Source organism: Amblyomma mixtum, chromosome 1, assembly GCF_055824585.1.
Source record: "Amblyomma mixtum isolate Tamu chromosome 1, ASM5582458v1, whole genome shotgun sequence".
NCBI lineage: Eukaryota > Metazoa > Arthropoda > Arachnida > Ixodida > Ixodidae > Amblyomma > Amblyomma mixtum.
Genome location: NC_143012.1, coordinates 251,313,941 through 251,326,616, shown reverse-complemented (window position 1 = coordinate 251,326,616; position 12,676 = coordinate 251,313,941). Strand labels below are relative to the sequence as shown.

At 44.3% G+C, this 12,676-nt stretch overlaps 1 protein-coding gene across 2 annotated transcripts in view; it reads right to left on the bottom strand.

Annotated features, from left to right (window-relative positions):
- Positions 1-10,681: 10,681 nt before the first annotated feature.
- Positions 10,682-12,676, bottom strand: part of LOC149371475 (cell adhesion molecule Dscam2-like) — a 228,413-nt gene continuing 226,418 nt past the window's right edge. For both annotated transcript variants that reach the window (XM_089585183.1, XM_089585184.1), the window contains one exon: positions 10,682-11,594. Coding sequence is in view for 1 of the 2 variants with exons in the window: in XM_089585184.1 (XP_089441310.1) it covers positions 11,580-11,594 (15 nt within the window). In the remaining variant the exon portion in view is untranslated. The remainder of the gene's footprint in view (positions 11,595-12,676) is intronic.

The following is a 12,676-nucleotide window of genomic DNA, read 5'->3' as shown; positions in this document are numbered from 1 at the left end:
AGCAGGCCGCATGTCAACTATGAAAGGGACCAGCCGTGGCAGGCCGCCGACTGTGATACCGGCTGCCAACATCGTGCGGGTGGAAGCCAGCGCTGCCAGTCTTCCATCCAGTATTACACGGTTCTTCGCGATGCTGCCTGCTCGCAATACACTGCTGCAAGTCGCTGTTGAACCTCCTGAGAGCTCACAACTTCCTTTCACAAGCATCATATTGTCCACCACTGCTCTTGGAGGTCACTATCGATGCTACCCGCTCGGATACGGATATGTGCAGAAAGATAGTGAGCTGACGACCAAAATATGGATGCCTCCGAGTCGTGCTGTCATCTGCCGGTGACTTACAGTCTTCACTTCTTAAAACAGACGCAATGACCTATACGGTGGAACTTGTGGCTTATAAGATACAAAAGTGCAAATCGATGTAATGGCTCTTGTAAAGCAGTTCTAAGCGAAGGTGTAGCAGCAGCGATTCAGAAGAAGGGAACTTGAACCCTCAATCAAGGTACAGTGAAAGAAAGAATTAAGGAAAGGGTGAAAAGGACACGATTATGACAATAAGTAAAGCATCAATAAAGCACTGCCGTTTTAAACTCACAGGATGAATACGATAAACGGCAAACGCCATCCGATACCGACGCACCCCGCCGAAGCCCAACGCCGGCGCCGCCAAGATCCATCGATCTTTGCCGAAATTGCCGAAGGTGAAGCGCAGTGCCGACGTCGACAAGATTCAGGTGTGAAAGCCGCTTCAATGCGTCTTTGCATAAAACGCATGCAAAAATCAAACTTCTACATTCTAACGTCCAAATCAGCCGCTACAGCTCCGCTTAAAGAACGCATTGTCGAAAACCGCAATCATGCTTCGAAATTTGATAAGGAGATTAAATGCGAGAACATGAAAATAATGCTATTTTGGGCACAATAAAATAACACCAGTGGTCAAAAATGATTCGGATACACCCCGTGTGCCTGTCCACTGTGTCTGCGTTGGTGCTTATGATACTTGTTACTTCTATTTTAACTATGCGGAGGAGGCCTGCACTGTGGTGAAGGCCTGCAATACATGCACAGAAATCAGAAATGCAATATTGGTTTGCGAAACATTTTCCGCTAACTCAGAGGCCAGTCTTAAATTACTTTTTGTTAATAAAGGTGTGATCTGGGAAGTTCACGAATGTGGGTATAATATTTTGGTATATCTTCTACAATTTCCGAAGATTGAAAGCTGAAAAGCATTTTGCCCCTCATCAAACGTGTCGCCGCTTTTTCACTTGTTATTCCTTCATACAAAATGCACTAATACAAATATTTTTAGGCCGTTAACATGTTAAAAAAATTCACTTACACCACTCCGCAGTACTGTCGAAAACAACTATTCCAAAAATAATGGAGGTCTCCGGACTCCCACCACTGGCTCTCTCAAGTACCCTGGAGAGGACTTTGTCTTCATCTCTGCAATTTTTTTCAGGTTCCTTTTTGGCAAAAAGCCCTTGTTCAAATCCCAACTACCTCATTCTTCTCTATTTAAAAAAAAATTAATTATTGAAGGCTTTTCTTTCTGTCTTCATCAGCGCGATCGGATTCTGTTCTTACGCTGAAGCAGTGTCTAACCTTAAATTCCACCCCTCAAGAAGAGCACTTCGACAAAATTTACGAAAAACAATAAAAATAGGAACAGGAAGTAAAGGCAAGAGAACACTTTGCTCTAACATAAGTCGAAAACAAAAAAAAAATTGTTCCTCGCATGTCGCACGTGCACACATTGCAGCAAGAGCGAAAGCGCTTCCATTACTGCAGACAGCGCCGACAATAGATAGCGTCAGGACTGGAGGCGGTTTCAATCGAGTAATTTCTTCTCGCCATTGTGCATCTGTCGCCGAGTTCATTACGTTCGTCTCGGTTCGTTTCACGTGCTCGCCTCTGTGCCAGCGGGCTCCTTTCTGGTTCTTCGGCGCCGCATATGGAGGAGAATTTGCTGAATAGCCACCGTCTCAGCTGTCGCTGCACGCTTCTTCTCCACCTCCTCAGTCCCCTTCCACTCAGCGTGCCCGGCAGCATCCGCGTCCAAAGAGATCTTTTTCTCTGTAGCTGGAGTGGTTCTGTCATCACGTGTATTCGAAGACGCTTCCCGCATAAGAGTGCGGAAGAAAAGAGGGGCTGCGACGACATCAGCAGCGCTTTCGTAAGCGCTGAGAACGCGTCGTTAGGCGTAGTATCGACAAAAAGCGAGAACAGGCCCAAGACAAGCATCATCGTCCATTGTGCGGCTGCTTTCGAACGACAAGGCGTATTCGTGGCGTGGATTCTGCACCCTCCAGCTAACACGAAAAGCGATGTTGAAGGAGTGCATTTTTTTTTTCTTGAATCAGCGTCTGTAGTGTGTATTCTGTCTTGTTTCACGGAGCTCTGCATTCGTTATGCTCATTTCATTATTTCAGTGTTTTCTTTCATTTCCAGTTATCTTTTGCTCATGTTAACTTTGTATATTGTGTCGCGTTCATTTACAGTAAATCTTTACTAGAAACTTACACACGCTATGTACATTTGTAATCTACTTACCATTGGCAAGGGTAGTAATCAATTTGGTTTAGAGATCCTTGTTGAATTACAGAGTTCTTAAATTCTCCGAAACAGGCTGTTACCAACTGCATTTTCCTATTCTCGGTGTTCTTTGGGTCGAAATAAATAATATTTCCTTCGTCAGGAGAGAGTCTCGCGGAAGAACAATTCCTGCTTTTGGCACTGTTTAGAAAGCTTGCTGTAACTTCCGCGGATTTTAGCTAAATAAGGCTGCTTTATAGCTTTGCAATTTCAACATTGATAACGCTTTTAAGGAGGACTACGTACAATAAGCATTTGTCGGCGGTCGAAAAGACCACTGTTTCATGCACGTAAAATAGACAAATCCTCCCTGGCAGCCTTTCAAACAAAGAATAAAAAGAGGATTACGAGTGTACTAGCCTTGTAAGTTAATTTTTATTTTCCCAAATTTAGCTGCGTGGCATGCACCCTTGAGCAGGCACGTCGTAGGTCTGAAGACAAAACCGCAGGTACGCGCAGTAATCGTGCCGCGAAGCAGAACAAATAAAAATGAAATTGCAGTGCGAAGTGGCCCAAGATAGCAAACGCAGTCACGGCACCGAAATTTCGCAGTTACCGGGGACGATATCGTAGTGAAAGGATGTAACGGAAGAGCATCATCGCAAGAGCGGGCGTTCTCGGAACATCGAAGGATACCAAATGCAATATAGGGACGTCAACTGCGCTGAGACCCGAAGCCACTTGCACCGGAGAAGGCAGGCCGGCAATAGTGCGCCGCGGATCCTGCGAATAGCGTTCGCATTTGCGGCGACCAAAGAAACAAGTGCGCGAAGTGGTGTTGGAGTTGTGGCGGCACGAAGTCGACGCGATCGAAGGACTCCGGTTGAGTACAAAGGAGAATGCAATGGCAGTGAAATTGCTGCGCTCCATTTTCATTGGCTAGCGCAGTGCGCAGTGGCGAACCTTTTAAAACTGTGCCGAAATGGCTTTGAAAAGAGGGTCTCGAACGGTGTTCGCACAGTTAATTTAGGAAGGCATATCGTGTATCATGCAGAAGATCGCCATTTTTTGCCCTCCACTGAGTCGTGTTCTTCCAGGTAAAACGTAACTGCTTTGTTAACGAACTGCAGGGCTTCGCCGTCATATTTCTATGTATTTAGTCTCTGTGTTCCCTAAGCGATAGGAAAAGCGCGAATGTTAGCACGCCCCGCAGCCAGCCATGTAGATCGCAAAGAGTAGTTAAGATGAGTCTGTTATACCAGTTTTTTAACTCAGACTTTAAATAAAAATAAAATTACAGGTTATGAGACGAAAGACAGCTTCTTCGTCACACTGGCACGAGCAACGACTGGCGTCAAAAAAAAAAAAAAAAGAGGCAAGTCGTTTCGTCTAATGTCGAATGCAACTCAAGAAAAAAGAGGCTAATTCCCTTCAATGGTTACACTCCAGCCAATGGCGTCGACCGATTCTCATGTTGTCGCTAATCCCCTTGAACCTGCTGCCCCAGCATCGCAAACGGTGGGAAATGAAAGGGGATTAAGCACTGTTTAGACGGATTAACGTCGGTGTCATGCTAATTGGCTCTCTCGACTGGCAGGAAGGCCTCGTTTTGTAGAGAATCTACCGCTTCATTCTTGAGCTGACTTTTCTAATTTAGATCATTAGATTCCAGAACGTGTATTTTAGCCACGGACCTGTCGCTGCCCCAACTATGATCTGTGAAGGAGAGCCCAAAAATCAGAAGGGCTTTATTTTCTTCTATCAGAATTGAAATAATGGCTGCTGTAATTAAAGAAAGCGTTTTTTACACCAAATTTATCTAAGGGTGGTTCATTTCAAACTACCAGATACGAAGACGCACTGCTGAAACAAACATTCATGCAAAACAAGAAAAACAACTTACACTGTCGGCTGTCATAACGCAAAGACACACCTCACCGATAATTGATAAAGCAGTGCGGAATTTAGCTTTTGAATTATTGTTAATGCGCGTGTACTTGCGAAATTTATCGTCCTCAGACTTCAGCAATAATCACAATCTTTTAAATTTATTAATGTATAACAGCCTTCGCTTTTAAAAAAAATTCTGTTTTCTACAATTTCAGCAGGAAAGGATCATTTTGTGCTAACTTCTCGACGTTCGCAACTTTTAACCGAATTTCTCTGTACTATTTGCTACAGACTTAAAGTTAAGCAACAAACTGCAGTCGGAGCTTTGTCGCCTGGAATTTATATTAGATGCATGTGTTTTTTTTTCATTTTGAAAGCTGCATTCTGCTAGCAGAACTGGCGTAATAAATTCTGGTCCCCATGACACGTCATAGCATATTAAATTTCACTCGAAAAGCATGCGTAGCCACATTCATTAGCATACATGATTCTGTTTCATGCACATCATGTCACTATCTATATTGCATCACAAAAATTGATTTTGCCCGCAGCCACTAACCGGATCCTGTTTGTTTCCAAAAAACCGACCATCACGCCTACACACAAGACGTCCGAAATTAAGACTTCCAGAAAGGTTTGAAGCAGGCCTGAAAAATTCGTCTCTTATCAAAAAATGTATGAGGCGTTTGCATTTGCCTTAGGACGCCGTTGCATTCGGCATGGCTTCGAATCTATAGGCAAATAGCGCCGCCGTTTTGTTGAATGGGGCGATTTTGCTCCTCAATCTCCTCAGGTCATTGTTCCCTGATCGAGAATAAAATTGTTAATACATCAGGGTTTATACTTTAGCGCAACGGTCATAACTCAGTAAACTGCTTCAGATCCTGAAGCGCTGCTCTCGAGATCGTCCTCTATCGAACAGTGCGAGCAACCTTTAGGCCCAAGAGACGAGAAAACAGTTAAATAAAAAGCTGCCTCCTCGTCTCTTGTGCTTGTCGACGTTCGCACTGTTCAATACAGGATGCTTGACTAACAAGCCCGCCAAAATGTTCTCACGAGATCAGAAAATCAGTAAATCTGTCATACAAAAACAAGTTCACTTAGCGTGATGTTCAAAAAAGATTCCTGCGCCAGGGCTCGCGGTTCTACAAACCTGCCTCGTTCACTCATCGGAGCTACGTGTTCCCTCGAACTCCTCGAAATATTTTTCACGGACAGCCTCTCTTGACTTCTCGAACCACTGGACTCCTAGCCCGATAAGAAACAAACGCCACGGGACCCGTTCTTTAGTGAACAATCTTTCATGGCTCGTACCATTACCAGCACTTAGCCTCCGCTCCCCGTTCATTCGCCTCCCCATTCTCTCTCTTCTTCGATGGCTTTTGTAATGTGCCAGCTCTTTCTTGCAAACCAAGCTATTTCCACTTCTGGTTGCGCAAGTTTTCACTCCGTTATCGTTGTCCTCCGAGCCTCTTATTTCAAACATTTTCTTTCGTTGTCTGCGTGTGGCGAAGGCGGGTTGAAGCACACATTAAAACCTCTTGGCCTCGTAAAAGCCATTGGCGACTCCAAGGCTTCCGGTGGTTCAGGAAACGGCTAGAGCGATAACGCTCGGTGAGGACCTTGCTCAAGATCTAGCGCCGGGGCTATAGGAAGCGGGCGAGAGAGAGAGTGAAGGCAGGCGGCGAAGGTGAAGAGGGAAGAGCTTGATGAAAGGGTGGAGTCGAGCGGAACAGGATAGGGAGAAGGACGCGAACGAAGGAAAAATAGAAAAAGGAAGAGGCCACATCGTCCGACTGAATCGCAAGGTACTTGGAAGCAAAGAGACTGTTTCGAAGATAGGAATATGTAAGAAAGAAACTGGCAAGACGAGACGGAATCGAGGTGAACAAGAAATCGAGAGTTTGCGGGTTGGAAAGGAGGAAAGAAGATAGAAAAAAGAAGCAACACTAAAAGCAAACACTCAAACCACAAGCGGCCTCCGGAAACTGCTGTCCAGCGGCTACGCTACGAGTGGATTAACGCAGCAGCAAAATGAGATTGACGTCCGAGTGAGTGCCTGTGAGATTGGAAATCGGAAATGAAGGGGGTGTCACGCGGCGTCCCCTTTTCCGAAGGAAGAAAAGGTACAAAAGGAAAAGTAAGAAAGTGTAGCGTAAAAGGGAAGACTGGATAGGCGTTTCACAGCAAGTTGCTGACCTTACAAAGCTTTGGGGAGCAGACGGCATGGGTGGGCTTTCTATGTTTGCACGATGAACGCATGGGAAAGAAAAATACGGCATAAAGGCACGAAAAGCATTGGTAGAGGCTTATCAGGTCAACTATAATAAAATCGACACAGTGTCTAAGAAGATGAGGAAACTGAAAGCCAACATAAAAGGATAATCCAAACTTTTGCATTAGCCCTTCCAAAAATTATCAATATCACCGAGGCTCACGAAAGTTATCAAAAAACACCATGCGAGGAAAATGTTTCTTAGCTTGAGCTGACATAAAAATGGTCGAGACTTTTCTGCTTAGGGTAACACCATATCGTGTAGTTGTTGGCGAGCTGACGAGGACCTGTTTTTTGTCAAACAGGAGCCGCAGACAGCTGGCGAGCTTAAGTTGCGGTTAAGGACATCATGCACTCTTGCACGTGCGACCTTCTCTAAAGCATTTTGTGCCTTCCACTAAAATTAGTTGCGTGGCATGCCGAAATCAGCGCTGGAATATCTAAAACCTTCGTTCGTTTGTGGCACACTAAATACGCGGCCATCTGGGAAATCGCCCTTGGAAATACGAGCCCTGTTGTCATTTATATCCGAGGCGCTAGAGGGTGCTTACGGCGCAGGGCGCCAGTTTGGTCCTTTACGTGTACACAACATTTTGTAACATTTTTTCTGAAGTTAAAGGTTTCTGACGATTGCGAGGTTTGTTTACTCGAAGCATAAAGTGCATGCTCCTAACCGTCAATTTTTTTTTCCTTTGCTATCCTGACACTGTCATATAGATTACAATCGGCAGCACAAAGATGGTCAATCTCACGTGAATAGAAATTGCGCAATGCGCACTCATTTTTTTTTTACACTGCACGCGTATCTGATCGCGTATCGTAAACCCGAGCTATAGCTGCATGGATCCTAAGCGACATCACAAAAAGATACCAGTTTTAAGTTCAGTGATGTAGGCGCAGTCTAAAGGGCGTCTTAATAGTGCACTTTCAAATAGAAGCACGTGTAAGCCTCTTCGCGAGCGCATAACAAGCACTGACTGAGATTTCTGGAATAAAGCATCGGTTAGGAGGGAATAAGCACTGGAATACTAAGTGGTGTGGGCTTGCACCTGCTGTTCTCTGTTTCACTACACTAAAAGTGCATCCAGTGCACATACCGCCAGAAAGCATCGGCTCGGAAAGAATAAGCACGCGCACCTTATGGGGCGTGGGACGACTCACTGAATGATAACAGCAGCATACCGGATCCGGATGTGGTTGGCACCAGTCGGCCGTTGTGTGGATGGCAGAACAGTAATCCATTGTTTAGAGGGCGAGAGGCGCTGTCCTTGGAGATTAAGCAGGTGGATTTCTGTGCTTCACAAGCACAGTCATCGGAAGAAAGCGCACAGCACTAACGTCACACACGTACTCTACACGTTGTGGCTTGCCGCCGCCGTAGACCACCAGAGAGGCACACTCAGCTAATATGATAGAAACTGCGCTTTTCTGGTCGCAAGCACCGAAGGAAGGCAGCAACACAGTAGAGCCATCTTCGTATTCTTGAATTTTAAGTTGCAGGCCGTCTCCGTAGATGGCTGGTGAGAAAAGCATACCTTGTAAGCCGGAGTAGCATTGTGGGCCTATTGCTCCAGCGAAGAATGCTGTTCTTGGAGCACAGAAAGCCCTAGAACCGCATAGTATCTACCGGACATCGTATTTGGCAGCGGTCATCGATCGCATCTAAAACGAAGAAAATCAGAATGTTGAGAGGCGCTAAAATAATAAAGGCGGATATATTTCATGCCTTGATTCTAAACCTCACATAGCAGACAAATACGCGTGGCACTAACTTAACGCACCGACTGGCGAGGCAGGGCACACACCGGAGGCTGAGAGTACGAAAGGGGGGGGGGGGGGGGGGGGGGTTATAGGATAAGCATTTGCTGCAGGAAGCATTTTTCAGACGCGGTGACACTGATGCGGCTGACCCTTGTAAAATTGCAGGGCATCTACCATAAGCATAACGAGTAAAATTACTGTTTATTCCAGTAATTTCCAAGAGCAAACTTCTATGCATCACAGATTAGGCTAGGGCTCAAACATATGCGCCATGTGGATATTGCCTAAACGGATGCGCAGTGAGGCATATGGTCTAATTTTTGCTTCATGCAGGTCCTGGTACACAAATCACCGCAATATTCGTGTAGGCGTCCCTCGTTTCAACGCCGCAGCACCTGAGCGACTAATTCTAAGTGCTGAAAACGCTCATCAAGATTTGCGCTGCAGATTCGGCCATTGTTGAAGCTATCGCACGGCATAGGTATAGGTCTTCTCATTAAGCTGGTAGCACAGTTTGAGCATTTATTTAATAATTAGGCCAGATTGTGCGGACAGGCACGATATTATTTGTTTTGTAGTTTTTCTCTTCGCGTATAATACCCGCAAGTCATTTTCACTTCAGTCAGGAAAAATTTTATATATATGTTTTCTGCAAATTGACACTTCTCTTTAATATTGGATGGACATATGCAATGGCACAATACTAGCTGAGTGAATGGGTGTTGGCTCGTATGAAGATGTCGAAAGAAAAACTACGTGAAAAACTACGTGTAAACGGCTCTAGAACTGCTGCCGCTAGTAAGGATCAATCAAAGAGACGAGACGCGACAGACAGGTCTATTCCTCCAGCCCACGTGGCGCTGACGATTCTTGAGCATGGTAGAACAGCTTGACTAGCAGGAAGCTTTACCAAGTTCAGAGTTTTCTTACGAGGTGTGAGATGGTCTTGACCTCCACTGCCGATGCCACTGCTCTGGACTGGCATGTGTATGGTGCATTGTGAACTGATGTGATTTTGAGGGTTTATATGAACTGCTTTGAGGACCTTCTGTCGAGGAAAACTGCTAGCAACAGATGCGCACTATAACAACCTTTTAGCTTATCTGTGCCAACTTGCCTCGATAAGCTAAGTATTACTTACTACTTACTACTACTACTTACTTACTACTACTTGCTTAAGTATTACTTTTTAAGTAAGTATTACTGAGTTTTATAACGCTAACTGCTTTCGCAGCCATGCGCCGAGAACTCAGCCATCTGCATTAAGATTGTAACGCTGACTTGGCCAAAGTCACTGTCATCGTTAGCTTCTTCTTTTCCCACATGCATGATGATCGATAAATTATGTTTCTTTTTTTCACAATATTACAGAGCTTCAACATAGAATTTTTCTCCACGGATCAAGGCGTCTGTTTCATGTTTGAACAGAATTGTGCGGAGATACGGTGGCGGCAGCTGGCAAACAACCGGTTTAATTGGAGTGACATTAGAGATCAGGCTTATCTTGTGACGGGCGTTTTAGATAGTGTTGCCTCGCATGACCTTCGCTTGAGATTTCCAAACGAGAGAAAGAAGGCACTTCAACCAGGCTGGACGCGCCCATACGTAGTCCAAGATTTTTTTCACATTTTTCTCTGAGATTTTAAAAGTAAAAAAGGTCAGTCAATGATTCTGATCACCTGTGGCGACTGCTTCGGGTCAAAACTAATTGCTTGCAGCAGGCTAAAACGTTTTTATTTTTTTGTGGCAAATTTTCACGGGATTTTCAGGTGACAACTGGGTAAAACTGAGGCAACGCTGTGCGTGCTAGCTAATGCAGTGTGCCAGCTATAATGAAGATACCAAAACGCGCCGCATTTGTGGTTGTAACTTAAGAATCTCTCCTGTAATATTTAGCATCACTTTGCTTCCTGGAATTATGGCGAAACCAAGAGCATTCTCTACAACCACCCAAACATTAAGCAAATAATTGGTTACTAATATAAATATGCGGCATTTTTCCCAGGAAAGACCATTCATATCACTAAATTAGTATGCGTGCTGGTCGGTGGCCCTCAGTTAATACAGGTATCTTTTTAAAAACAGCACTGGCGATTGGCCGTAGAATAATTATATATCCAGCACTCGTCTTCTCGTATGACGACCATGTAAGGCTGGAAAGAAATGTGGAGCAGTTCTCAGGAAACACGAAGGGTATGTGTAGGGTATTTTTGTTTTACTTCGACAAGATAAATTCAGCATCATAAACCAACATATGAGACAAAGTTTTCACGTATGTTACATCTGGACCTGCCCCTGAAAACATAGTCCATTCTAATTATCTGAGATCGTCCGGCAAGCCTTTCTTCAATGGTGTCTACCGTTCGATAACTACACTCAAACACTTTTGGCTGCGGAGTGCGTGTGCCGTTCAACCATTTCCCGGCTATTGAAAACACTCGATCACAACAAACATCTACGAACAGTTTCCTCCGGTTTTTAAATCTTTTGGGCGTCGTTATACAGACAACGACGCACTCGCATCGAACTGTGTCGGATCGTCAAGTTGTGCTGCGCCAGCAACAATTAAGGCCTCCGACAGCCACCTTTCTACGCTAAATGACGTCATCGAATGTTCGTCGTATCACAATAAAGTCTTCTCACGCGGGCCGTCGTAAGCAGTTCGTGACTGAAAGCCCCCCACAAGACTCACACGTTGAAAATGCACAGGAAAACGTGAGCGCACAGGCGACCGGTAGGCGTCTTATGCTTGACAACGTTCCGTCGGCCTTGAGTTTATTTCTCCCATAATGTGGCAGTTGGGCGAGGAATGGCGGAAAAGGAGGTTGTTTCCTTTTTGATTTCAGCACTCGTTACACTTGCTTGATTCAGGACTTCATGCGTCACAAACACATTTGCAACTTCCACGCGCACATACACACACTAGCACACACGCACACATAAGCACATCTTGCTGGTCTTGAAGTCCCAAGTCTTGATGGCGCCTTGGATGCCTTGAAGCAAATCCTTCGTTTTTATGGAGGGCGACACGGAGTAATAACGTGGACTTCACCTCGGCATATCCTTGCGCACATGCACACGGAGTGGTAATTCCACGTTGAATTGGTTACTATTAGCACCGAAACCCCTGAAATCAAAGCGAAATAAATTAGTGACAAGGCAAACACGAGTGGTGGGGCAGGAAAAACAGATGCTGGCACCGTGCGATGCACTAAGACAAAAAAGCAGTGCAGGAACCCGTAGATAAAAAATTGCCTGCATTTTGCAGTAAATAGAGCCGATAACGTGAGGCTAATCGATCAAAAACTTGATGGTAACTACTCTGGAAGAGTACAAATATGCGTACTGAAAGAAAAATATGTAAACTAAAACGAGTAAAAGAGAAGAAACTAACATCTATTGGTATTTTTTTAAGAAATTGTGAATGCTACATGGGGTTACAAAAAGAAAGCTTCAATTGGCTTAAGAATGCTGGATATGAAGCATGTTAATTACAGTGGTGACATATAAGCACCTCATACAAAAGAAATGTTTCCGATCAGCCTTCTCTTCAACTAAGGCATTGTGGCTTTAAATAAACGTTTTCATCATCATCATCGGGAGAGAAGGGCCCTCACAGCATTTTTTTTTAATTATTAGAAAAAAACTAACGCAGAACTAATCGTAAGAAAAAGCTTGCATTGCAATGTGAAAATAGCAAATTTAAAATTATGGTTAAAAAATTAGAAACACGTGCGTAAAAGGAACTACTAACATGACTTGAAAATAAACCTTGAGTGAACGCCTGACAATTACCACCTCTTGCGAAAAAAACAAATTCTAATTTCGACTAATTTTTCTCGCAATCACTATAGAATGCAATTTGAAGCCAATTTAAGCCTGCACATTAGCTGCATGCCACAAAACCTTCGATTTTTGTAATCATTAGCATGATTCGTAGGAGGTGAAATTGATGGAGCAAATAAAAACAAATAAAATCTAGACTGTTGCCTCAGTACTGTGAATGCCGTTATATTGGGCAGGGATCAAAAATCGTATTAGAACTATTTTTGAAAAAGGAATGAAATTAAACGTCAACCTCTGGCACTAAAAAATTAGAACTGGAGACTCAATAGATAATCTTCGAAACCTGCCACATTTGCGGTTGAGGACGCATAGAAGAAGGATCCCGTGCAGAAATTCAGGAAAGCAAAAGTATGTTTCTGAAAA